Consider the following 27,721-nt stretch of genomic DNA (forward strand, 5'->3'; position numbering starts at 1 on the left):
ACACTTGGAATGGAGAAGAGAAAGGGAACTTTTGCTTTTTCTTTTTTTTAAGATTTATTTATTTTTATTGGAAAGGCAGATAGACAGAGAGGAGAAGAGACGGAGAGGAAGATCTTCCGTCCGATGATTCACTCCCCAAGTGGCCACAATGGCTGGAGCTGAGCCGATCCGAAGCCAGGAGCCAAGAGCTTCTTCCAGGTCTCCCACATGGGTGCAGGGTCCCAAGGCTTTGGGCCGTCCTCGACTGCTTTCCCAGGCCACAAGCAGGGAGCTGGATGGGAAGCAGGGCTGCTGGGATTAGAACCGGCGCCCATATGGGATCCCGGGCGTGCAAGGAAAGGACTTTAACCTTTACACTATTGTGCCGGGCCCCAGGAACTTTTTCCTAAAAATGGAAAGTATTGGACTGGCATGATGGCTCGATCTTCACCTTGCACGTGCCAGGATCCCAGTTCACGTCCCTGCTGCTCCTCTTTCCACCCAGCGCCCTGCTCATGGCCTGGTGAAGGCACGAGAAGATAGCCCTATGCCTTGGGACCCTGCACCTACGTGCAGAACTTCCTGGCTACTGGCTTCAGACAGGCTCAGCTCCAGCCACTACAGCCATTTGGAGAGTGAACCAGCAGATGAAATTTTTTTTGTCTCTGCTTCTCTGTAAGTCTGCCTTTCCAATAAAAATAAGTCTCTTTTAAAAATGAAAATAATTAACACTATTTTAAAATTTACTTACCCTGCCACCCACCATGAGTCACCTGAAAAAAGTTCCTGGTTTCTATCACCGACCCGGTCCAAACGTAGTATTGTGGCCACCAGGGCAGTGAATCAGCAGATGGAAGATCTCTGTTTCTACATCCTTCTCTGTAACTCTGCCTTTCAAATAAATCTTCTTTTTTTAAAAAGATTTATTCATTTCTATTGCAAAGTCAGACATACAGAGAGGAGGAGAAACAGAGAAGATCCTCCATCCAATGATTCACTCTCCAAATGACCTCAACGGCTGCTGCTGTGCTGATCTGAAGCCAGGAGCCAGGAGCTCCTCCGGGTCTCCTACGTGGGTGCAGGGTCCCAAGACCTTGGGCTGTCCCCGACTGCCTTCCCAGGCCACAAGCAGGGAGCTGGACGGGAAGCGGGGCTATCGGGATTAGAACTGGTGCCCACATGGGATCCCGGCGCATTCAAGGCAAGGACTTTAGCCGCTAGGCCACCACACCAGGCCCTCAAATAAATCATCTTTAAGAAAAAAAAAAGTAATGGTTTCCAATTCAGAGCCAGGTGGCTGAGGAGTTCAAACATTCACACAGATGTTGCCTGACTGGTCTGTACTAGAAATACTTTTGAATAGCAGACTGAAAATTTGCTCATAAATTATGTGGGAAAGAAAATTCCAAAGTACAATTTACAAATCAGATTACAGTCCTTTGATCTCTCTGAAACTTTTCTGCTCAGGACAAAGTATTTTTGCAGACAGCCTGCCAAGATGTATCCCCTTTACTTTGGCCATGACCTTCCTGAGCCAAACGAAACTCGCAGGGAAGATCTCAGTGTGGGGCCACATGCAGCTCTGAGCTATAAAATCAGTCTAGAAGATTACTTCTGCGTCCGTCCAACTCAAAGCTCCCTGGCTTCTCCCAGGTTCTGTCTGCTCACCTGAACCAGCTCGCTAGCTCACAATGCCTTGAGCACGCATGCCTACCTCACAAGGCCTTGAGCCTGGCAGATGCCTGCGTCCGTGACTGAATGTCGTATTAGCCTGCGACGCACAAGGTGGAAGACTCACAGGAACGCAAGGTTCTTAACAAGCCAAAGGTTCTAAGAACAAAGGGTTAGTCATCCTTGCTGTTAAGACGCTGTCCATTTTTACAATAACAAAACCACACAAACATGCATGACAGCTGATAGTGTATGCCAGCTTAATGCCAATTACCTTTTATTTGGATCTACATGATTAAAGTAGATTTCCAAGATATTTTCCAAAAGGCAGATGAGATAAATGAATGAATCTTAAAGCAATGGTTCTCAGCTATGACTGACACATTGTTATCTGTGAATGACCAAAACAAAATCATTCCAAAACAAAAATAAATTCTATTTTATTCAAAACCATAAACAAGCAGATCAAACAGCACGTGCACCAGGGGACCGCAATCTTCGCAAGACCACGGCGGGAAGGACTGACCCGCCCTTTTCAAGTAGCAGCCCGGCCCCAGGAGAGTGTTTCAGGGGCACTGGGGAGTCACAGAGCAGCAAGCCTCAGTCCTGTTTCCAAGAAGCTTCCAGAGAAACCAGAGACCCCACAGACATCCAGGGCAGACGGAGGACCTGGCTGTCCATCTACACCTCTACCCCAATTACCTCTGCATGGGCAATCACAAGCCTAAGTCATCTTAATCAACGAGCCACTGGACTATCTTAGCAATTACGCACTATGTCAAGTTTTGACTTGACATATCAAAAAGAAGTCTTAGTTTGTTTATACTCGTGTTCCTTCATGGTTCTACTCATTTGAATTATAAGAGTGAAAGCAGTAAATCCAGGCCCACTGTCACTGTATCACGATGTTCATTGTCCCACTTGAGGGGATGGCTTGTTCGTGTCCTTCATTTCTCCACAATTCCAGGTCCTGTTGTGAAGTTCAGTAGTGTTTACTGCCAAACCGATGCGCAAATTCAGAGAGTGTGTAGACAACTCCCCATCCCACCTTAGGGTCCATGCTGATGAAATCATTCAAGTTCATTTTGGAATCTAGAAAAACATGTGAAAGAAATGTCCACTGAAAATACAGTTTGGGCTTAACCACAGTAAAACAACCCCAAAGACCAAAGCAGGGAAATTATCCAAACGGGTAAGCGCTCAAGGTCACTTCTGTGGTCACATCTGGCCTGAACAGCAGAACCTCAACCTCATCACAACACAACACCACGCAGACCCAAAGTGAGGGGTACTCCACAAAATGACCGGCTTCCAAGGCACAGAGTAATGCTGGGAGAAAATAAACTGCCGCCAATCAGCAGAGACGGAGCAAGACAACAAAGTTGGCCATGCTATCCCAGGGTTAGATTATGGACGAGAAAAACCAATGAAAGGAAACAAAACCTAGAGAAAGTCTAAGCTAACAGTGCTGTACCATAGCAATGTCAGTCTAGTACCAATGTGTCATTTTCCTGGTCCTGGTAAAGGTTACCCTAAGCGAACCTGAGCTTCCTTACATAAGAACTCTCACTGTTTCAGCAAATTACCTAGAACACCAAACTCATTTCAAGGTAAAAGTAATCCAACTGCCTAATTTATCAGCTTCAATGGCCAATTTACAGGCAATTCATACGAGATGGCAGAGACATGAGCCAAAGCCAGGCTGTTTCTCCCAGACCCAATTTCTTCAACAAATACTTTACAAGAAAAAAATAGTGAATGAAAAGGACTCCTAAGAGCCATACTGGGGGAAGCATCACAGCATAGCAAAGCAACATCACTCGGGATACCAGCATCCATTACTGGGCTCAAGTTTTAATCATAGCTGCTCCGTTTCCAATGCAATTTCCTGCTCAGATGCCCAGAAAAGCAGTCGATGCTAGGGTTCCTGCCGCCCACATGTGAGAGAGGCCCACATGGCATTCCTGGCTCCTGACTCTGGCCTGGCCCAGCTTCATCTGTTGTAGGCTTCTCAGGAATCAAGCAGCAGATGCCAAGATTTCTGACTCATCAATCCATCAATCACTCTAGCTCTAATTCTCTTCTCCCTACCTCTCCTCCCTCTCATCATCACTCTGCCTTTCAAATAAATGAATCTGAAAAAAAAAAAAAAAAAAAAACATGTACAAGCAAGGACAGCATGAGGCCCTTCTTTGGATCCTGACCCAAGTCAACAACAGACCAGAAAATAGATCAGGGCTTCATGAGATTACCGTGAGTTTTAACATTGACTAGACAGATGACAGGTTTAAAGAACTACTATTATACTATATGTAATAATGGTACTCCAAGCATGTACTTTATTCTTGTTTTTTTTTCCCATTTTACAATTTTGCAGGCCTAGGGCTTCCTCCCTCTCCCCTCTCCCCTCCCCCATTTGCTTCTCACCCCTCGCCCCCATCAGCCCCTGTGTTTTGTAGTAAAATAACCTATAAGGTATATTCTTAACTCTAGCTTTCTGCTCTTTATGTGGGTCATGACAATGTTGGTATACGCAATAGTAGAAAGCTTAATATTCTATTGTCTAGGTATATTGAGAAATTTCATTGGGATCCCACTTTTATTCATTAATAGAGACACGGTCTGTCAATTTTCTGTGATTCCTGGTACTCTGGCCTCCATTACACCCTTCGTTTGTGAGATTACAAGTTGTGTGTTTGTTTATCTTTATTTTTTTGTTTTGTATTTTGCATAGATGTTGTCTTATATCAGAGCAAATCTATTTGTCCCTTTGGGAATGGCTCATTTCACTGAGCATGATGATCTCCAACTGGAACCATTTGGTTATCAGGCATGTATTTTTAAAAAAGAAATCCTTAGTTATAGAGATACACACTAGAAGAAACTATCTGGCCTTTGCTTCAGAGTAACACAGGAGGGGGAACAGGAATGGGACACAAATGAATCAACAAACCCTGAGCTGGCAAGTGGTGGTGGTCTGAGACACTCCTCTATTTGGATACATAACTTATATCTTCCACAAAAACACAAATTTTTACTGTTGCCTATCCAAAAACCATTACAGGAACTGCTCTTCAACCATATACTAGCAGGAAACCAGACCACCTACAGGGAACAACCGATTCCAGACAGTAGACAATGGGCACAGGTAGGGCAGCACTGGGAGGCCCCAACTTACACTGCCTGGGGACGTGTCTAGACCACAGTTTTGTGACAGGCACACAAACAGCCAGTTTTCCTGAGGTGAGGAGACAGAAATGGAAGTTCCAGAGGGCCTAGGACTTGGGGGGTGGAGTTTCACAGAGGAGAGAGCTACACAAAGAAAGTTCCAGAAATCTACAGAGGAAACCTAGCCCCGCCCTGAGTATTCATATAAGCGATGACCTTTTCTTAAATGGGATGAAACTTCATGAGGCTAGGCAAAGAGGCACCAGGATTTCAGTAGGTGTGGTAACTCCCAGAATTTCCATGGAACTCATTCATACCTCCACTATAAATCTGCTTCCCTAAGAAAACAAAGTGGCTTCCTTCAAAATACTTTAAATGTTAAATCAGAACAGCAGACACATGGCTGCTGCCAGTTACTCAATGTATGCCTTTCAACATGATATACAACACATACAAATTCTGAGAGCCAATCCCATAACTAAATGAAAAGAAACAAAATTGCTGCTGTTAACACTTGTATCCAAAGATGCATTAAAGTTCATTATCTTGAATTACTGTTGTCTTTCCTAAATATTGAACAAAAAAGAAAAACTTGTTTAAGAGTTAAAAGCAATTCACACTTACCCTAATCCTTAACATATTCTTTTGGTAAATAAAGACTTTGGTGGCTGGCACTGTGGCACAGTATTCACCCTAAACCTCCACCTGAAGTGCCGGCATCCCAGCCAGCTCTCTGCTTCCGGCCTGGGAAAGCAGCAGATGGCTCAACTCCTTGGGACCCTGCACCCACATGGGAGACCCAAAAGAAGCTCCTGCCTCCTGGCTTTGATTCCTCTCTGTCTCTCTTCCTCTCTTCTCTCTGTAACTCTGCCTTCCAAATAAAAATTAATAAATCTTTAGTTTAAAAATAATAATAAAAAGGGTTTGTTGCCATGACTTTACCATAAGAGAATGTTAACAATTTAAATTAGCCAAATATTTACTCAAGACTTCAAAGTGGAATCATTTCAGGTTCAATCGCAAGTTCAGGAGACCCGCTGATGAAAAACTACACATGAAGTTAAAACTGGCTCCTCTCTTTATGGGCCCAGTGCAATGGATCAATTGGCTAATCCTCAACCTCAAGCCAAAATCTTTTTTTTTTTAAAGATTTATTTATCTTTTTTTATTACAAAGTCAGCTATACAGAGAGGAGGAGAGACAGAGAGGAAGATCTTCCGTCTGATAAATCACTCCCCAAGAGACCATAACAGCCGGTGCTGCGCCGATCCAAAGCCGGGAACCTGGAACCTCTTCCGGGTCTCCCACATGAGTGCAGGGTCCCAATGCTTTGGGCCGTCCTCAACTGCTTTCCCAGGCCACAAGCAGGGAGCTGGATGGGAAGTGGAGCTGCCAGGATTAGAACCGGCGCCCATATGGGATCCCGGGGCTTTCAAGGTGAGGACTTTAGCCACTAGGCCACACCTCCGGACCCTCAAGCCAGAATCTTATTCAGGCATTGGTTCATGTCCCAGCTACTCCACTTTCCTTCCAGGTCCCTGTTTGTGGCCTGGGAAAGCAGCAGAGAATGGTCCAAAGGCCTCAGGACACTACACCCATGTGGGAGACCCAGAAGAAGCTCCTGGCTTTGGATTGGCTCAGCTCTGAACGCTGCAGCCACTTGGGGAGGAAACTAGCACATGGAAGATCTCACTCTCTGTCTCTCCTTCTCTTTGTAGATCTACCTTTCCAAGAAAAATAAATCTTTAAAAAATAGCCGGCTCTTCTATAAAACTCTTCATCCAGCATGAGTATAACTGCACAATTTAGGCAAGGTACTTACCTCACCTTCACACTCTTCATTTTGCCATTTATCAAGGAGGAAAATAAAATTTGTCTCACTTAAGCTAATATGCAAAACAGACGGAAAAAGCCTGGCAAAAAATGGCATCCAGCAAGCAGCAGCCATCAGAACCTCAGGAATGGCCCAAGTATGGGGCCTCTGTTTAGTCAGTGTGTGTCATGCGCAAGGCTCCGACTCGATGCCCACGCCCAGAAGACACAGGCAGGTAGTTCAGAAGGTACACTTGGCCTGTACAGACCTGTCCCTGCACAGAGGGCAGACCAGTGACACCTTGCATGACCTGGAAGCTTTCCCAGTTCCAACGCCATGAAAGCAGGGTGGTAAGCTGACAAACAATTCCAATGCACACTTTTCATTATCAGAGCTTTTCACAGTGAGCCTCAAACCATCAGGGCTCAAACCCTCTGTCAGCACTCTCTCCCTTCAGACACCATGGTTTTATTTTCTTCTTCAATGAACTATTCACATAGCCTTGTGCTACATGACAACGTCTGAGCCAACAGACCCATTTTCAAGGGGTCTCGTGCGGTTCTATCACCTCAGTGACATCACAGCGATCTCAGCCAGAATAAACGCACTGTGATGTCCGCACACTTCTCAGAGCACGTTCCCACCACTAAGCAACACGTCGCTGGCTTGGCACCCTGCTTCTCTGGCGTTCAGCACGGAGCACTTTCACAGGCAGTATTATCCCTGTGTTGGAATGATCTCACCAACAGTGGAGAATACTGTGAATTACTTATGATCATAAATAAGGAAGGGCGCAAGCCCAGATGAATGCCAGACAGAATGAACAGTGTGAAGAACCCTTCATCGTCACATGTCTCGGGGAGTGATCACTTGGACTGCTGCCTACAAGCACATCATTGCAGTGCATGGTGCCATAAAACCTACTCGCTCTCACCTACCGTGGGGGCAGCTTTCACCACACAATCACTTAAATGCCATTTCACAGGCGATAAGGACACTTCTCTCAGCATCACAAGAAAGCCTACCAGGGCAAGGTGCTACTATTCCCACTGTTAATGACACCGCACACAGACAGCTCTAGGGTCCCAGCCCCAGGTTGGCAGCAGTGTGGCTCTGTGCACCTCCTCCCTGAGTTCCCACAGCCCTCCTGTCCCATGCTCCATGCACCCATTCTGGGATCTAATCAACGCACTGAACAAGCACTCTGTTAACTCCCTCACTGCCCAGGCAGTTTTATCCAAAAAAACACTCTAAGTCTTGTCCTTGCTGAGCTAGGGCGCCGAGCTGGGCAGTGCTCGTTCACTCTCCAGGCAGGCCTCCCCACTCACCTCGGGTCTCAATGCAGGGATAGGGCGGTGGCGGTTCTCTCCAGTTCCCACGCGAGTCCTTCATGTGCGATCGGTCAGAAGCAAAGTTCTTCAGATAGGTGTCTGCACGGATCACTCGAAACTTCCTGCACATAAATCAATCAACACCTCCATGAGCAAGGAATCACCTTGGAAATTGTGACTCCATTTACAGATGGACTCATGTTCTATGATAAGCACAAACCTCAGAAGAATTTTTGTACTACCAAGCAACATACAACTACATAAGCAGCCTTACCGTACAGTAACGAAGCCGTGGGGACTGACCGATTGAAGTCTACAACTACCACGGCACGGAAATGACCTGGGCTGTCTCTGTTGACTCCGCCGTATACAGGGCATACAGCGGCAAACAGCGTGGTGTTCTAGTACTGCCACCATGGGGCGCTCACCCCTCCTGACCAAGCGAGAGCACTACAGAAAGCCCCGGAAGCCTGAAGGAAAGCAGCTGAGATCTCCTCACACAATTCCAAAGACTGACAACCCTTCCTGCAGTGGATAAACCTTTCCAGCTTTAAAGCAGCTTCAACCTCGTGAGCAGCAAGCACGCCATTCTCAAACAGCAACCCAGCGACGATGCCAACACAAAGCAAATGCAAACAAAACACAAAAAACTCAGGATAATCGCAAAGTCTTACTTCAGAAAAAAAGTGGGCAAATCCAACCCAAATCACCTCACCTCCTGAACTGTGGATGAATGTCGTCATCAGACTTGAAGGCATCTTCCACGTAAGTGTCAAAAGGACAGGGAAAGGGCAAGACGGTATCCAGATCGTAAATGAAGCTCTGTCCGCCACTGGCCACATGAAGCAGAACCACATGGTAGTCCTGGAGGGAAAAGGCAGATTTCCATGATGACTCTAAGACCCCACAATGCACACAAATTAGCACAAAAACAGTTACAAGACTATATATCCCTCCTTCCGCAGCAAAATAAAGCAAACCCCAAACCTTAAAAACACATTGGAGAACCAGGACTGGGACAGGCATGGCTAGACAAAGTGGCACCCACTGGCACATGTGAGGGCTGGATGGGGGCATGGTTGGGTTGAACTAGGCTTCAATGCCCATTGGCATAAGAGCTGAATGGGATGTGGGACACACTGGACCGGTCTGCTCTTTATACTGGCAAGCACAGGAACCAGGGCAGGGGGCAGGCCTGGTAGGGGTTATTGTGGGTCACTCCAACTAGGCTACAACTCCCACTGGTTTGCATGGGGGCCGAGTGTGCAGTGGGCAGGATCAGGCTGGACTACAACATCCATTAGTTTGCGTAGAAGACAGAGCTGGAGACAACTGACCCAGCAATTGCAGCTAACATTGTACTCGAAGGCCAATTTGGGTGACAGACTATGCTGGACCCTGTTTTGGCATGCACACACAAGAGTCAGGTCTGTTTCTTATGAAGTTTCTTTGGGAATTCCCCCCAACTGAGCCACTGGACTCAGAATTCCAACCATTGAGAAAATTGCAGGTTCCATGGTCTAACCATGGAGTGCATGTGTCGGAGCTGGGTCTCCTCAGTGGCTTAGATGGAGCAGTGGACAGCATATCCAGATGCACATGGAGGATATGGCAGTACACTGGAGCCTGCAGAGGACGTCTGGTACCATAACAGAGGATGGAGGGCAGAACAAATCGATCAACTACCCCAGCCAAGAGTTGACAGTGAATATCTCGGCAAACAGAAACTATAAGGTGGACTATGTCAGCCAGTGGATTATGGAGAGATTTCATCGTGATTGGAGTGGTAAGATCAGAAGCAACACAGCATTGTTGAACTATCAAAACCACTTGAGCAGGACCCTCGGAGCATACCCTATAACAGGGAACCTGGGATGGTTGGGAGGCTGGGTGGGGCTTCTCCTCTTATCTCTCCCCTACCCCCAAATACAGGAAGGAAAAAAAGAATGTGAAAACAATAGTCTCACCCACTTTCTTCTAGTCCTTAACCCTTTGTGCCCTAATCAAATATGTAAAAATTATCAACAATAAAATTTATACAATTAAAAAAACACTGAATGCTCAGTGACTTGGAAAGTGCTTAAGTAGGCAATGGAAATGGTTACATACATTAATGTACACCTGTGACCCTGCAACTTCACCTCTAGAAAAGTATTCCACAGAAAAATGGCAGTGAGCCTGTGAAGTGTGAACACAAGGAAATTCCCTGCAGCACTGTGTGTAATCCTGAAAAGACCACAAGCACTTCCAGCTGGGAATGCTGAGTCAACTGCCACAGCCATCATCGATTTTGATCCAGATGGGAAAGATAGCAATAAATGTATGTTGCGACCCAGCACACTGACCCTGGAGCTAAATCCTCCCCTTGCAATTACCGGGATACCATACGGGTGTTGATTCCTGTCCCAGCTGCTCCACTTCCCACCAAGCTCCCAGCTTGGGGCTTGGCAAAGCAGTCGAGGATGGCCCATGGCCTTGGGACCCTGAATCTGCATGGGAGACCTGGAAGAAGCCCCTGACTCATGGCTTTGAATTGGCCCAGCTCTGGTTATCGCAGCCTCTTGCAGAGTAAACCAGTGGATGGAAGATCTTTTTCTCTGTCTTTCCTTCTCTCCAATAAAAATGAATAAATCTTTTTTAAAAAATATGTAAAAAGGACCTGGCGAGGCAGCCTAGTGGCTCAAGTCCTCACCTTGCAAGCACCAAGATCCCATACAGGATCTCATGCAGCTCATGTCCTGGCAGCCCTGCTTCCCATCCAGCTCCCTACTTGCGGCCTGGGAAAGAGGCTGGGCTCACTTCCAGCCATTGCAGCCACTTGGGGAATGAATCAGCAGACAGAAGATCTTCCTCACTGTCTCTCCTCCTCTCTGTATATCTGACTTTCCAATAAAAATAAATAAATTTTTTTTAAAAATGTGGAAAATGCAAAAATGTCCATGTTATATATAGCTAGACAGAAAAAGTAAACTGCAGAATGTGAACATATTAATGGGTTTCTGATAAGTCATGTGCATGTGAGGACACGCACTGACATTCAGAAGCAAGTATGTGTGCACGAAGACGTGTGAGTGCAGAGAAAGTCTGCAAGGACCTCCCCTAATCTACTCCCAAAGGCGGCCTCCTCTGCCTACTTATTTATTAGCTGAGAGGCACAGGCAGCACTCCTATCAACTGGCTCCCTCCAAACCAAAGGCAGGAGCTGTCACCTCCAGCCAGGTTTCCCACTCGGGTGGCAGGTCCCCACCTACTTAAGCCATCACATTGCCACCAACAGCCTGCATGAACAGGAAGCCAGAGTCAGAACTGGAGCCAGGCATCACAGCCCAATGCTCCAATGTTGGACTCCAACGTGGGGCTCCGACGTGGGGCTCCGACGTGGATGCAGTCATCTCACCTGGCAGTCTGACAGATATCTCCCAACAGCCACCCTCCCATGGCACTGCCCCCTGCAGGAACCTCCTCCACCTCTCTAGTACGCAGGCTCAGGACCAAAAGCTGTTTCTCTCCAAGGAATCCATTTGTGATCCTCTCCTTCCCCTACCAAAAGTCTGCCCATCTTAGCTCTGCAAACACCACCGGGGGTTTTAAGTACACACTCCCTATTAGTAACGGGAGAGTTCCCAGAGGAGAGAGTGGAACCACAAATCAAGTGTTGCAGTAGAGAGAGAGGGAGAACCAGTCAAGAGCCTGGTTCCAATCTCAGTTCCTCCACTTCCCACCCTGTTTCCTCCTTGACAGAATGGAGACAATTAGAGTGTGGACCTGACTGTGTAAACAGTCAACCTTTCCAAATGCCAGCCCAGAGGGTTGGCTCTGCAGTACAGTGGGTTGAGGTGCCTCCTGCAACACTGATATCCCATACAAGGGTGCTGATTCAAATTTTAGCTGGTCAGCTTCCTGCTCCCTGCTAAAGTGCCCTGGAATGCAGCACAGGATGGCCCTTGTCACTAGGCCCCTGGCACCCATGTGGGAGGCCAAGAAGCAGCTCCTGGCTCCTGGCTTCAGCCCAGCCCAGCTGACTGCTGTAGCTAATTGGGAATGAATCAGCAGATGGACAACCAAACTCTGTCTCTCTGTAACATTACTTTTCAAATAGTTAATCTTTATTAAAATAATAATAAATAAATACCACCAAAAAGACAGAAGGGCTGGGGCCCACCTGCCAGGAGGAGTTTCCCTGCTGGCCAGTGGACACCATCCCTAATGGGGAGTGAACGACTTGTGAACTGGCCTCAACAATGACTATCTGCAGCCTGCTCGATGGTTCAGGCCATTCCCAGATACGGACAGTGGATGAGCTTGAGAAGGAAACCAGGCCTGCACTGGGAACTGTCAACTTACAGCACAGGTGTACTCTAGAAGAAGCCATACTCCCTGAGCCGGCACGGTGTTGGCTCAGCTGCCAGGAACGGCCCAGCGAGCCCAGGAGCAGGACTGCTGGCACAGAGGGGAGCTGCTCCCTGTTGTCTCGTTGTCTCCATCCACTCGGCAAGGCCTAAGCATTTCCTATCACAGACAGCATTGTGGCGGGGATGCACCTGCCGCAGGGGGTGGGGAGTTTTTGCTACAGGCTTCCCACCTAGGCGACCAGGAGAAACTGTAGAGGAGGTACAAGACCATGAGCCTTTTCCTGAAAGCTTCCCTGGACAGGGAGCAAGAGGACCCTGGAAACCACAGAGCTGATGAGTCCAGCACAGACACATAGCTGGCGACCCAGGGTAGAAACGGTCACAGGCCATGCTTCTCAAAGACCAGGCCCAGCAATGGTCCCCGACACCAGTAGAATTCTTCCTCTACGCTACCTTCCTGAAGCCTTACAACCTCATCTGCCACAGAAGAAATTTAAGAGACAAGGCACACAGCTGAAAACTTGGAGGACTGGGGTTTCAGCCTCATTCACCAGACTCCAACCCAGGCCCCAACCAAAGCCCTGCCGGGTGTGCACTTCAGTGTTAGAGTGGCTCATGTGTGGGCAGAAAAACCAGGAACATGAGCTCAGGGCTGGCACTGTGGCACACCAAGCTAAGCCTCCATCTATAGCACCTAAACACATATGGGTACCAGTTCAAGCCCGGCTGTTCCACTTCCAATCCAGGTTCCTGCTAATGTGCCTGGGAAGGCAGAGGAAGATGGTTCAAGTGCTTGGGCCCATGTGCTCCTGTGGGAGACCCAGAAGAAGCTCCTGCCTCTAGCCTGGCCCAGCCCTGGATTTTATAACCATCTGGGGATTGAATCATTCTTTCTGTCTCTGTTTTTCCTCCTCTCAAACTCTGACTCTCAAATAAACAGATAGTAAACAAATGAGCTCTTTGGGCCCTGTGGCATGGCCTAGCGGCTAAAGTCCTTGCCTTGAAAGCCCCGGGATCCCATATGGGCACCGGTTCTGATCCCGGCAGCTCCACTTCCCATCCAGCTCCCTGCTTGTGGCCTGGGAAAGCAGTCGAGGATGGCCCAAAGCTTTGGGACACTGCACCCGCGTGGGAGACCCAGAAGAAGTTCCTGGTTCCCGGCTTTGGATCGGCGCAGCACCGGCCGTTGCGGCTCACTTGGGGAGTGATTTATCAGACGGAAGATCTTCCTCTCTGTCTCTCCTCCTCTCTGTATAGCTGACTTTGTAATAAAAATAAATAAATCTTTTTTTAAAAAATGAGCTCTTTGAGGGCAAAGTGTTTAGTTCATAGTGTGTCAGACTAAACACCTGACAGCCCATTTACCAATGGTTCCAAAGCCCTCTCCACAGTGGCTGTCACTTAAACTTTCTGAAGCCCATAGAGCACTAGCAGATTACGAGGCCCCAAGGCACCACTGTCTGACCAAACTTACCCAGATAACAGGTCCGTCCCCAGGTCTCGCCTGTTGCTTCCAGATAGGGATCTACAAAAGACAGTAACTTTGATAAGCCACACCTTCAGCTATGCCACTACTACTGTATGAAGAGGAATTCATTTATGAGAAAGGAAGGATTTCTAAACAATCAACAATTAAAGGTAAAGAATGAATGAGAGACTGGAGTGCAAAAGCAGGCATTTGGCCTGACAGTGAGGTCACCCGAGACTGCTGTCAGGACCTCTGGGTTCAACACATAGTCCCAGTCCTGTCTATGCAGCTCAGTGGGCAGGCCCAATGGGCCCCTATGGGAGACCCAGAGTCCCTAGTTCCCAGCTTCAGCTTGGCTCAGGTCTGCTCATTTTGGTCATCTGAGGAATCAATCAACAGATGGCAGCTCTACCTCTCTGCTTCTCAGAGAAATAACCTTTAAAGATAAAACTTCTTTTTTAAGATTTATTTTTCCTGAAAGGCCGATTTACAGAGGATGGACAGACAGAAAGATCTCCCAACCGCTGGTTCACTTCCTAAGTGGCCGAAATAGCCAGAGCTGAACCCATCTGACGCCAACAGGTTCTTCCAGGTCTCCCACGTGGGTGCAGGGTCCCAAGGTCCTGGGCCGACCTAGACTGGTTTCCCAGGCCACAAGCAGGGCGCTGGATGGGAAGTGCAGCAACCGGGACACAAGCCAGCACTCATATGGGATCCCAGCACATAAAGGCGGAGGCTTAGCTAACTGAGCCATTGCACCAGGCCCTAAAAATAAAAACATCTTATAAAGAAACACAGGCTCAGCCATTAAAAAGAACGAAATTATTCAATCTGAAAGCAAACCAACTAGAGACCATTTTGTTCAGTGAAATAAGTCAATCCCAAAAGGACAATAACATATGATATAAGGCATCCTTCATGCAAACTGTAAGATCAATAGTCCTTTCAATACAGTTTTTGCTAGAACCCATGGGTTTTGATATTGTTTCTTTTCATTTCTTCAAAATAGTTTATTTTCTCTTATTAAATTCTTCACTGACACATAGATCACATCGTAGCATCATTTTCTCCAAGAAGTTTGTTTTTTTCATTTCTCCATCTACACATTGGTTATTCAGTAGCATGTTACTTAACTCCAAGGTGCTATAAATCTTTTGTTTTTCCTTCATTCCTGATGTTGACTTTGTTTCATGGATTCTTATTTAAGGGAATGAATAGTAACAGTGTAATAGAGACTATCATTTCCAGATGTGAAGCTACAATGCAGTATGCATCTCTACTTCCAAATCAAAGATGGACTCCCAATGAAACTGTAGAATATATCTCTTTTTTAAAAGATTTATTTATTTTTTTATTGCGAAGTCAGATATATAGAGAGGAGGAGAGACAGAGAGAAAGATCTTCTATCTGATAAATCACTCCCCAAGTGACTGTAACGGCCGGTGCTGCGCCGATCCGAAGCCAGGAGCCAAGAGCTTCTTCCAGGTCTCCCATGCAGGTGCAGTGTCCCAAGGCTTTGGGCCGTCCTCGACTGCTTTCCCGGGCCACAAGCAGGGAGCTGGATGGGAAATGGAGCTGCCGGGATTAGAACCGGTGCCCATATGGGATCCCAGCGCATACAAGGTGAGATTTTATATGCTAGGCCACGCCGCCGGGCCCCAAATATATCTTGACAATAGGATGCTGGACTGTCTGCCAATGTCTTTACCAGCAATGCCAGGACACAAACAGAATGATGGACTTATGAAGGACTATACTAGTGTAACAATACAGGGGAAGTAAGTTGCGGAGAGGAGATATGAGAAAGGGATAGGGGAAATCCCAGAGCCTATGGAATTGTACCATAAAATTAAAAATAAAATAGAAGGAAAAAAAAGAAAGAAACATAGGGGCTGTTGCTGTGGTACAGTATGTTAAGCTGCTACCTGGGAAGTCTACAACCTTGTGAGACTTACAGGTTCAAGTGTGGAGTACACCACACTTCCAAGCCGGCTCCCTGCTAATGTACCTACAAGGCAGTGGACGACAGGCACGTGCCTGCTCCCTGCCGGGGAGGCCCAGATGGAGCTCCTGGCTCTTGCCTTGGGCCTGGCCCACCCCTGGTAGTCGTGGGCACTTGGGAAAGTGATGCAGGGAAGATGTCTGTCACCGTCCCTTCAAACTGACAACTCTTTAAAAAGCAACCAAAAACACCCTTTTAACAATGGCAAGAGCCAAGTGCAATGACCCAGTGGCTGAATCACCTCCGCAGTTAAAAAGCTCTAAGTTCGTATCCAAAGAAACGGGCCTTAATCTGTGCAAACATCATTACAAATGTCCTCACGCATGAACTCTTCTAACTCAACTATGCCCTGTAAGGAAAAAAATCTCATTTGAAACAAACCTTAAAACGCCCCTGTGTTTCAGAAAGCACAGTTCAGGGTGGTGCTAAACACAAATACCCAGCTTCCTGTGGGTTCTTTCCGCAGTCACTCGTCCACTTACCATCTTTCTCTCATTAGAGATGAAGACAGCGTAGCACTCTTCCAAAGGGTACTGGTCATGGTTCTTGATGTGTTCACAGAGCTTCCAAACATTTTCCTCACTGAAATCAAATAATTGTCTAATCAGTATCATCAGAAGAGATCACTGTCTGTGTCCTTCAAATGGGGACAAATGACTGGTGGTGATGCCATTAAAAAATATGGGAAGAGACCTTAACCATCAGCTCGTCCAACCGCTGGCTAACCTCTGCAAGCAACATCCTCAACAAGCCGCGAACCATTCTGGGTAGGGGCACGTCCCCCGCACACTGCCTACACACTGAGGAAATGCTCTAACTTTGTCTCAACTTTACATATGGGCACTGGAGATATGGCTGGAAACCCAACTCAGCCATTTACGAGGTTAAGAGGCTTTGAACAGCTCAACTTCTCTGAAAATCTACTCATCTGTAAAATAGACATAATTATACCACATTGTAAAGATTCCCTGGATGTGCGTTAACACCAGCTTCACCTCCCTCCCTCCCATCCTGTTTCCTGGGAGAAGGCAAGAGGCAGGCAAGGCCAGCTCCAAGAGCGCCTGAGACGGCCATGGCAGCGGTCATCCAGGGGTCATCCCCTCGAAGTCCTGGAGGCCTGCCACCTGTGTATCCTGGGATCTCCTGCCTTTCCCGGGCCTGCTCCGGATCCCACTGAAGGCCTCTGGCATCAGCAGCCCGGGCTCTCACGTCCAGCTGGCGTCAGAGGTGACAGAGCCCGTGGGCGTGTGCCCTGGCCTCGGTGCACACGGCCATACAGGGGAACACTGCCTTCGCAGACTCTTTTCTTTCTGAGATGCATTTCTATTTGAAATGCAGAATCAGAGAGTAATACAACAGAGAAAGATCTACCATTCACTGGTTCACTCCTCAAATGGCTGTAACAGCTGGAGCTGGGTTAATCTGAAGCCAGGAGCCAGGAGCTTCTTCAGGGGGGCTTTCTTCCATGTGGGTACAGGAGTTCAATGACCTGAACCATCTTCTGCTGCATTCCAAGGCGCCTTAGCAGAGAGCTAGACAGGAAACAGAGCAGACAGGACTCAAAGTGGCACCCATAAGGGGTGTTGGCATTGCAAGTGGAGACAACCTTCTATGCTACGGCGCTAGCCCCTTTCACACAACTCTTGTCAAAGGAGAGACACATACCCAATAGCATTGCAAAGATAAGCCTGCCCACTCTAGTGAACCAAGCAAAGACCACAAATACGTCTCCAAAAATCCAAACGAATCCAGCAACTTCCCAGAATAATGAGGACCACACATGTTAGGCTGACCAAACCAATTCTACAGATCCAGGCTCTTCCTTCCAGTCTACGTCAAAGACCAGCCCAACCTGCCACAGCTCAGCTCTGAATCCCTGGACAGGCTCCCTGCGCAAGCTTTGCAAAAAGCAGCAGACGATCCACAATGCGCACGAGGCCCCAGGCTCCTGACTGCAGCCTGACCCATCCCTGGGCCCTGCAGCCATCTGTGGAGTGAGCAGTGCATGCAAGCTATCCACCCTCTCTCTGCAATTCTTTCAAATAAAAAAAGAAAGAAAGGGCCCGGCACAGTGGCCTGGCAGCTAAAATCTTCGCCTTGAATATGTCGGGATCCCATATGGGTGTGGGTTCTAATCCCGGCAACCCTGCTTCCCATCCAGCTCCCTGCTTGTGGCCTGGGAAAGCAGCTGAGGACGGCCCAAAGTCTTGGGACCCTGCACCCATGTGGAAACCTGGAAGAGCTCCTGGCTCCTGGCTCCGGATTGGCTCAGCACCAGCTGTTGCAGTCACTTGGGGAGTGAATCATTGGATGGAAGTTCTTCCTCTCTGTCTCTATTCCTCTCTGTATATCTAACTTTGTAATAAAAATAAATAAATCTTCAACAAAAATAAAAAAGAAAGAAGAAAAAGTTCTCTGCTTCCTTTAGCAAAGGGACATGAGTACTCACTCCTGACTGGAAAGGATTAGACGCAGAAATATGGTGGCGCATCCAAGAATTCCGAAGAAAGCCCTGAGTAGGATTCTCCAATCTCCTGAACTAAGGAGGCCTCATTTTACAGAAAGTTTTTTCTCAAGGCTGGCATTGTGGCATAGTGGGCAACAGCAACACCAGCATCCCATATGGGTGCCAGTTCGTGCTCTGACTGCACCACTTGCAATCCAGCTCCCTGCAAACGGCCCACGAAAAGCAGCAAGAGATGAGTCAGGCAGAAGCAAGGAAAGGAGAACTCGGTTCCCGTGTTCCATGTGGGGGGGCAGGGACCTAACTGCATGGCCCATCAGCTACTTCCTCCCAGTGTGCACCTCGGCAGGAGGCTGGAGCTGGGAGGGCAGCCAGGACTGGAACCCAGGCAGTCTGACGAGGTGCACACCCCGAGTCGCAGCCTAGCCCCACACCAAGTTCCCAGCTTGTATGTCCCACTGAAACAATGCTGGCTGCCCCACCTGCATGCCACATTGAAGCAGTCAGGAACAATCTCCTGTTAGCACTACCACCCCTCTTCTTTAAGATTTCTTAGTTGTTTTAGGGAAAAACAAGACCACAGTTATAGTGTCTACATTCACTATTTAAGCCCAATCACATGCAGCATTGAGACAAGCAGACAAAGCCATAACCTGTTCACAGAAAGGTGTGTTTTCACAGAACGATGCCAACGCTCAGTCTCTGATTTCCTTCCCTTTTTCTTTCTCTTTTTTAAGACTTATTAATTTCAAAAAAGATTTTATTTTTATTGGATAGTAAGATATACATAAAGGAGGAAAGACAGAGAGGAAGATCTTCCATGTGATGAGTCACTCCCCAAGCAGCTGCAATGTCCAGAGCTGAGGCGATTTGAAGCCATGATCCTGGAGCCTCCTCTTCCGGGTCTCCCACACGGGTGCAGGGTCCCAAGGCTTTGGGCCATCCTCGACTGCTTTCCCAGGCCACAAACTAGGAGCTGGATGAGAAGTGGTGCCTCCAGGATTAGAATCGGTGCCCACATGGGATCCCGGCACGTGTAAGGTGAGGACTTCAGCCACTAAGCCACTATGCTGAGCCCAATTTATTCATTTTTATTGGAAAGTCAGATATACAGATAGGAGAGACAAAGAAAAAGATCTTTCCAAGTGCTGCCTCACTCTCCAAGTGGCCACAACGGCCAGAGCTGAGCCAATCCAAAGCCAGGAGCTTCTTCTAGGTCTCCCACACGGATGCAGGATCCCAAGGCTTTGGTCCATCCTCCATTGCTTTCCCCACCACAAGTAGGGGAGCTGGATGGAAAGCAGGGCGGCCAGCATTAGAACCAGTGCCCATATGGGATCCCAACACGTCAAGGCGAGCACTTTAGCCACTAGGATATCGCACCAGACCCCCTTCTTTCCTTTTTAGTGTGTGTGGTGTAGGCAACTACAGGGAGCTGGATGGGAAGCAGGACCACCGGGATTAGAACCAGCACCCATATGGGATCCTGGCACATTCAAGGCAAGGACTTAAACCACTATACTATCACACTGGGCCCATGTGTAGGCAACTACAAACTGGGCTTTGACAGGCTGTGTGGTGCTGTGAGTGGAGTGTCGATATAGTCAATTTGAGTAGAGGTGCTCATTAGAAAAAAGATGAAAAAAGAAAAAAGATGGATGGGGCTGGCATTGTTGCCCAGCACATCAAGCTGCCACCCGTGGCACTGGCAGCCCCTAGAGGATTATCTAGTGATGGCTCAACAAGCTAATCCTCCCCTTCCAAGAACCAGGATCCCATATGGGCACCAGTTTGTGTCCCAACTGTTCCACTTCCCATCCAGCTCCATGCTTGTGGCCTGGAAAGCAAAGATGGCCCAAAGCCTTGGGACCCTGGAAGCTCCTGGCTGCTGGCGTCAGATTGGCTCAGCTCTGGTCACTGTAGCCATTTGGGGAGTGAACCAGCAGATTGTTTGAAGATCTTTCTGTCTCTCTCTCCATAAAATCTGATCTGCCTTTCCAATAAAAAATAAATAAACCATTTAAAAAAAAAAGGAAATGGAGCAGTGCCAGCACTGCAGGAACAGGCTCAACCCACTATGCCACAGCACAGACGTCTCTACCCTTCAAATAAAGGAAAGAAATTCGCAAAATTTAAGTATGACATAACATGCAACAGCTAAGTTTTGTTCTACACATGACTCCGCGCTAAGTGCCCACAGTGGAGCCACAGAGAGGCAGACACAGCAGGCCTCACAGAAGGCCATGAAAGCTGCACACAGGGGAGGGAGTCACTCCGAGGCTTATGGGAGGAAGTGCAGGGCAGTGGCTTCTCTTCGTCCGTCACCAACCCTCAGCCCACCCTAAGGATGTGCTCAGGGTCACAAGGAAGGGCCCGTGAACCCACAAACACCACAGCACCAACCGTGAGGCCGAAGAACACACATGTGTCTTCCACACACACCACCTGTTGTTTTTCCAACACATTTGGGTGTCACAGAGGAAAAAAACAGACAGGAGTCCCTGACCCCTTAGACTGATTCAGTCACTGCCCCAATGTTTAGTTCTAGCTGTTTTTTCCTTCTTTTTTTCAAAGGCAGAGCTACAGAGAGAGACAAAGCATCTTCCATCTGCTAGCTTACTGCCCAAATGGCCAGCACAGCCGGGGATAGCCCAGGCTGAAGCCAGGAGCTTCTCCCAGGTCCCCACACACTGACATTGTCCAAGGCACTGGAGCCGCCGCTGGCGTCCCCAGGGCATGTGTCGGAGCCCATGTGGGATGCCAGCAATGCAGCTGAGGCTTTAACCCTCTGTGCCACAGTAGTGGCACCAGTCCTGTTTTTTCAAGAGCACAATTAACATGTGCAAGACTACCTCAAAACCTTTCACACTGAAAGGAGCAAGAGGCTTTATATTAGAAAATGCAGGGACGCATTGTTGGAATAAAAAAGCTGGGGCTATGGGCCTGGTGCGATGGCTCAATTAACGCATCCTCCCCTTGAAAGTGCCAGGATCTCACATGAGCGCCAGTGTGCCCTGACTGCTTCACTTCCCTCCCCCGCTGCTTGTGGCCTGGGAAAGCAGCAGAAGGGGGGCTAAGTGTTTGAGCTCCTGGAATCCCATGGGAGAGCTGGGTGGCTTCAGTCTGCTTGTGGCCACCCGGGGAAAGAACCAGCAGATGGACGATCTCTCGGTTTCTTTCCTTCTCTCTAAAGATGACTTCCAAATAAAGAAAGAAACCTTTAACAAAAAAAAAAAAAAAAAGGAGGGAGATGATGATACTGTCCCCCAATTATCACTAGATGATTCTGGTAGTGGAAAGGCTGACATTGCAGAGTCACAGGCTGGGGACAAAGGGGGCTCCCTGGCACGCTGCGCGTTCACAAATGCCTGCAAAAGATGGAATAATTAAAACACCACAAGGGCCCAGCGTGGTAGCTCAGTGGCTAAAGTCCTCATCTTCCACATGCACCAGGATCCCACATGGGCACCAGTTATAATCCTGGCAGCTCCACTTCCCATCCAGCTCCCTGCTTGTGGCCTGGGAAAGCAGTTGAGGACAGCCCAAAGCCTTGGTACCCTGCACCCACGTGGGAGGCCTGGCAGAAGCTCCTGGCTCCTGGCTTCGGATCAGTGCAGCTCTGGACGTTGCAGCTGCTTGGGGAGTGAATCATCAGGTGGAAGATCTTCCTCTCTGTCTCTCCTCCTCTCTGTATATCTTTCCAATAAAAAATAAATAAATAAAATCTTAAAAAAAAAAGAACCATGAGCTCTTCCCAAGGGGCTCTGTTAACTCTGTTTACTGGTAGCCTCCCAGCCCCAGTGCCTGGACGCACATATCACACACTCCACCTACTGAGTGAAGAAAACAATGAGCAGGCATTACAGAGAACTAAGACAGCTAGAAGAGGTGAGGATTGCAGCATCACAGAGCAGGTGCCCCACCACCATCTGCTAGACGGACCACACCAGGCAAGCACCATCGGCCCCCCAGGCTCAGCCTTCTCATCGTAAAAGGAAGACAGTGACAATTAAAGAGCCTGTTTCCCCAGGAAGGACAGCAGCTCTTGGAGCTGGGCCTGACACGCAGAGTGGCCTGATGGCCAGCTGAGGGCAAGGGGCGGTTTCTAGATGGTGCTGAGATGTCTCAGGCAGGAACTGGAAGTGAGGGAGGATGCGAGGGGGGAGGTATTCCTCAAGGAAAGGACAGGAAGATGGGAGAGAAAGGGTGGTCGTGTCGCACGCAGCTGCAGAGGTGGCCTGGGACAGGGGGACAGTGCCAGACTGTGCCACTGCACCCCCACTCCTCCTCAAGCGACCTGCAACCCCTCGCTGTCACCTGCAAACTGGGGCTAAGGCTTGTCTTCTTTCTGGGGCGACCTCTGAGGCTGAAATATGGCAAGCATGTGGCTTTGTTTAAATGTGACAGCAGGGTGGTTGGCAGAGCATACCTCCCTGCGCCAGCGGAGAAGCCTTGAGCCCGGGTCCCCAGGATGCTATCAGTCAGCCAGGCTGACCTTAGCAAAAATACCTCAGACTCAATCTCCAATTCCCTTCCCTTGGTTCGGCTCCGGCTTCAGCACACTAACTCCTAAACGTTTGGACACTGTACCCCTCATCTCCAACCTTCGCCCCCAAGCACTGAGTTCCACCAAGCCCGTCCAGCCCCGAAAAACGCCGGGCGAAGACGCGAACCCTGCCCTCAGGACGCCAAAGCTGCCGGGCACGCTCCCTCCTCCAGCAAAACAGGTGCACCCGCCCGCGGAGCCAGGGAGACTCGGGGCTCGCGCCCGCGCCACCTCACCAGTAGCAGCTGCTGTAGACACAGGCGGCCCGTGGCGGGCCGGCCGGCGTGTAGCTGGCGCCGACGGCCGCCGCAGGGCCGTCCCCCTCCATGGCGGGCGGGCTCGCCGGCTCGGGAAGGGGCTGAGGAGAACCGAGCCAGCCAATCGCAGGAGCAAGCCGGCGTGCGGCCCTCCTCGCTCCAGGAACCGGGCGAGCAGGCTGGGCCGCTTCCGGGAGGCGGGGCGGGGCTGTGGGCGTGGTCTGGGCGGTCTCTGGGCGGTGGAGCACGCGGCCCTGGTTCCCCGAGCGGGAAGGCCGGGACTGAGTGGGCGGAGCCCTTTTTCGATGGGGCGGGGTCAGGGAGACGCCGAGGCTTGCGCGTCACCGGAGAACCGAGTCAGGGCGGGCGTGAGGGACGGGGAGGCGGGACGAGCCGGCGCCACGTGCTCCGGAGGGCGGGTCTGGGGCGCGGCCGGCGTGCTGGGGCTGGCGGGAATCCCTGGAAGCTTGCGGGAAAGGTCACGGGCAGGCCGCCTGCGGGAGGAGCCAGGGAGGAGGCTCAGGAGTGGCTAACCGAGTGGCCCTGAGGGGCTGGGCCTGTGTGTCCTAGAACAACAGAGGCTTGTGTGTGAAAATTGGAGCTGTAAGGCCCGGTGGCTAAAGTCCTCCCTTTGCACGCCCCGGGATCCCATATGGGCACGGGTTTGTGTCCAGGCCCATGCAGTTCCACCCTGCACCCATGTGAGAGACCTGGCAGAAGCTCTTAGCTCCTGGCTTCAGATCAGCTAGGCTCTGGCCATTGCAGCCACTTGGGAAGTGAATCATCGGACGAAGATCTTCCTCTCTCTCTCTCCTCCTCTCTATATATATGACTTTGCAATAAAAAATTTAAAAATCATCCGGCCGGCAAGGAGGCCTAGCGGCTAAAGTCTTCGCCTTGAACGCGCTGGGATCCCATATGGGTGCCGGTTCTAATCCTGGCAGCCCTGCTTCCCATCCAGCTCCCTGCTTGTGGCCTGGGAAGGCAGTCAAGAGGACAGCCCAAAGCCTTGGGACCCTGTACCCACGTGGGAGACCTGGAAGAGGCTGCTGGCTCCCGGCTTCAGATTGGCTCAGCTCCAGCCGTTGCGGCCGCTTGGGGAGTGAACCATCGGACGGAAGATCTTCCTCTCTGTCTCTCCTCCTCTCTGTATATCTATCTGACTTTGCAATAAAAATAAATAAATCTTTAAAAATAGATACAGTACAATTGACCTCACAGTATTATTAACAACGGTTGGTTGACTCTATGTATATGAAGCACTTAAAACAGTTGCTGTGCATAATAACAAGTGTTAGCAACCATGACTTCCAGCAGAGTCTTGCTTCCTGACTTCCTGCAGACCAGGCCAGCCATCACAGTCCTGCTCTTCCTTTGCTCCTCCAAGCCTGAGTGCCAGATGGCTGTTTACCCTCTTCCCCTTGCTTATTTGCAGCCTTTTCCCGAAATCATTGCCTTCCATCTCTTCACACCTTTGTTCCCATTTTGTCACAACTTTGAGCATCAATTTCATATTGAGTAGTTTGATCTCTATCTCTGCCATGAGTAGCTCAGAGCCTGCCTTTTGCCTTAGGAGGTGGAATCAGAAAGACAGATTTGAATGCTGCGTGACCTTGGATAAGTCGTTAACCCTTCAGTGCTTATCAGTTTCTTTGCGAAAATGAGGATAATCCAAAGTGCCTCCCAGACGAGTGCTGCGATACAGACTGAGTTATTGATCTGTGTGGAGCTCAGCGTAATGCCAGGCGAAACAACAGTACCCTCACAAAGGCAGCTGGACTGAGCCAGATGGTGTGCGACAACACGGTAACCCCTGCCTGGGACACCAACAACACTTCTCACGGTGCCTGCCTCTGGTTCTGACCTAGCTTCTTGCTCGCATTCCTGGAAGGCAGCACCTGATGACCCAGTACCAGTGTGCCTGCCACCCCTAGGGAGACACAGATGGCATACCTGCTTCCAGACTTCAGCCTGGCCCAGCCCTGGCTGCTGGGGCACTTTGGGAGTAAGTCAGTGGGTGGAGAGCAAAAACATCCCTCTCTCTTGCTCTCTCTCCATATGTTTCAAACTTTCAAATAAATATGCAACTTTTTTTTAAAGTAAAGAAAAATTTTATCTGGTAACTGTTAGTGGTGAGGCAGTAAAGTTCCGTTTTAATTTGGACATCCGCAAGACTCGGGGATCTAAAAGGAAAAGTGTGTGGGGGCTCAGGAGAGTCAGAAGTGAGTAAATTACCAAGCCTTGATCGGCGGAACTGTGATCGGGCCAGCTGTGTCTGCTGGCAAGCAGATATCTAGGTTAGGAGTGTAGCCTCCCACACCGACGCGGAGACCAAGGCCAGACCTCATCTTTCCTTTCATTTCAAAGGAATGGCTCTCAGAGTTCTTGAGACTTCTGAGTTGCCTAAGACCCATATTTACAATCCCGGGCACTTTAAGTAAATGCTCTAAGAATCAAAGGGCAGGACCATCACCAAGTGTGGGTAGAAACAAATTGTAAATTTTACCGGCAGGGCTGTGCTTTCTCTGGCAGGCGTGTTAATGGAGGGCTGAGGTCATCCTGCGGACGCAGCTTGTTACTGCTAGAAACCATGTTAGTTTTATCACTCCTGGTACAGGACTGAGAGCCAAATTATATGCTGGTGTTCTATGGTTCTCAGTTACCTGCATGAGGAACAACTATTCTGTTTCACACTTAAAATTGTTACCACTGCGGTCCCGGCAGTATGGCCTAGCAGCTAAAGTCCTCACCTTGAAAGCACTGGGATCCCATATGGGCGCCAGTTCTAATACTGGCAGCTCCACTTCCCATCCAGCTCCCTGCTTGTGGTCTGGGAAGGCAGTGGAGGACGGCCCAATGCTCTGGGACCCTGCACCCGTGTGGGAGACCCAGAAGAGGTTCCTGGTTCCCGGCTTCAGATCGGCACAGCACCGGCCGTTGCAGCTCACTTGGGGAGTGAAACTTCGGACGGAAGATCTTCCTCTCTGTCTCTCCTCCTCTCTGTATATCTGACTTTGCAATAAAAAATAAGTAAATCTTTAAAAAAAAATTGTTACCACTGTAGAGCGCTGTAATCAGAGAGTAAGCATTATGGCTGGCAACGATCCTGGTGAATTCATGTATTTTTCTACTACTAGTTGGAAAATAAATGAGATAGATGTAAAAGAAACCCTCAAATGCAGCACCATGAGGCCTGTGCCATGGGGTTTAGACGAAGTCTCCAGCTATAGTTCAGGCATGCCATGGGGTGCCAGTTCAAGTCCTGACTGCTCACCTTCCAGTCCAGCTCCCTGCTATGTGCCTGGCAAAGCACAGAAGACGGCCCAAGTACTTGGGCTCCTGCACCCGTGTGGGAGATCTGGAAGAAGTTCCAGGCCATGACTTAAAAGCATCCCAGCTCCGGTCATAGGTGTCATTTGAGAAGTGAACCAAGCTGGAAGACCTGTGTCTCCTCTCTGTAACTCTTTCAAATAAAAATAAATTTATCTTAAAAATAAACAAAAGAATTCGGGCCCTGTGTGGTAGCTTAGTGACTAAAATCCTCGCCTTGCAGGCACCAGGATCCCATATGGGCACTGGTTCTAATCCTGGCTGCTCTGCTTCCCATCCAGCTCCCTGCTGGTGCCCTGGAAAAGCAGTCAAGGATGACCCAAAGTCTTGGGATCCTGCACCCACATGGAATACCTGGAAGAAACTCCTGGCTCCTGGTTCCTGGCTTCAGATCAGTATAGCTCTGGTGATTGCACCCACTTAGAGAATGAACTACTGGATGGATGATCTTTGTTTCTGTCTTTCCTTCTCTCTGTCAATCTGCCTTGCCAATATAAATAAACAAATCTTTAAAAAAAAATCTGAACTCCTCTGGCAGGACACAGTCCCTGCAGGTAAGCGCAAGAAGCATGATAGGAAACAGCCCAGAATAGGCCTTGGAAAGTTTCCCACTGGCACACATTCAGCATGGGTCAGGAGCAGACCAGGCTGAATCAGTTCATGTCATCCACTGGCAAATCCGATCACCAGAACAGAGTGTGGGATGAGCCGGGTTTGGTCGCGACAAAACAAGTACACAGTATGGAATGCCAGGGCGTGGTTGCCTGTACTGGATATGAGTACAGCACCCAACCAGCACACGTGAGATCCAGGAAGGGAGGGGCAGAGCTGGCAGGGGGATTGAGGGGCTCGTCCCCTCGCCGGACAGCTACTCCCACTGGAGAGCGTGGGCTGGGATGGGGACAGACCAGACTAAGCAAGGCTACAACACCTGTGAACCTCATGTGGACTAGATCAGGGAAAAGCCAGGCTGGGCTGATTATTCCTGTGGGTGCAAGCATAAATTAGAGTTGGTGAGGGATGTTTGGGCATAGCCGCAGCATCAGCTGGCAGAAGCTGGCACTGGGGACTAATTTTGTCAAGTCAAATCACAGAACCACCTAAAGAGTGCATAAACCGGGACAGAGAGACCTGGGAGGGAAAAAGTGGGTTCCCCCTTCTTGGGTCATTATTCCCATGGGAGGGCATGAAAACTAGGACGGGGCCTGGGATGGCTAGATAGAGAGGCACTCAACAACATCTGTGAGGGCTGGATGGTTGAGTTGGTTAGATAGAAGTAAGCTTTAATACCCATTGACAAGTACAAGAGCCAAATGGGATGGGGGACAGACTGGTCTTCT

The 27,721-nt window shown here is 49.2% G+C and overlaps 1 protein-coding gene across 2 annotated transcripts; it reads right to left on the reverse strand.

Moving 5' to 3' along the window:
* Positions 1-2,399: 2,399 nt before the first annotated feature.
* Positions 2,400-23,238, reverse strand: NTAQ1 (N-terminal glutamine amidase 1). 2 transcript variants are annotated; one of them, XM_058668514.1, is made up of 7 exons: positions 23,026-23,148; positions 17,156-17,316; positions 16,267-16,366; positions 13,789-13,839; positions 8,678-8,826; positions 7,960-8,084; positions 2,401-2,742 (listed from the first exon to the last, which is right to left on the reverse strand). In XM_058668514.1, exons 3-7 carry the CDS (start codon positions 16,267-16,269, stop codon positions 2,633-2,635), a joined length of 438 nt encoding a protein of 145 aa, XP_058524497.1. In that variant the 5' UTR covers positions 16,270-16,366; positions 17,156-17,316; positions 23,026-23,148; the 3' UTR covers positions 2,401-2,632. The 2 variants fall into 2 exon arrangements, with proteins under 2 accessions (XP_004580885.2, XP_058524497.1); XM_004580828.4 differs by lacking the exon at positions 17,156-17,316 and having other exon boundaries at positions 2,400-2,742; positions 23,031-23,238.
* Between the last annotated feature and the right edge of the window lie 4,483 nt (positions 23,239-27,721).

This window comes from Ochotona princeps, chromosome 9 (genome assembly GCF_030435755.1).
Source record: "Ochotona princeps isolate mOchPri1 chromosome 9, mOchPri1.hap1, whole genome shotgun sequence".
NCBI classification, from domain to species: Eukaryota; Metazoa; Chordata; class Mammalia; order Lagomorpha; family Ochotonidae; genus Ochotona; species Ochotona princeps.

Excerpts from the sequence above, each read along its gene's own strand:
- NTAQ1 (XM_004580828.4), bottom strand. The coding sequence starts at position 23,122 with ATGGAGGGGGACGGCCCTGCGGCGGCCGTCGGCGCCAGCTACACGCCG. Across the intron at positions 13,840-16,266 it reads TCTCTAATGAGAGAAAGATG|ATCCCTATCTGGAAGCAACA; the intron begins GTAAGTGGACGA and ends TGTCTTTTGTAG. Across the intron at positions 2,743-7,959 it reads TCCCTGCATTGAGACCCGAG|ATTCCAAAATGAACTTGAAT; the intron begins GTGAGTGGGGAG and ends ATGTTTTTCTAG.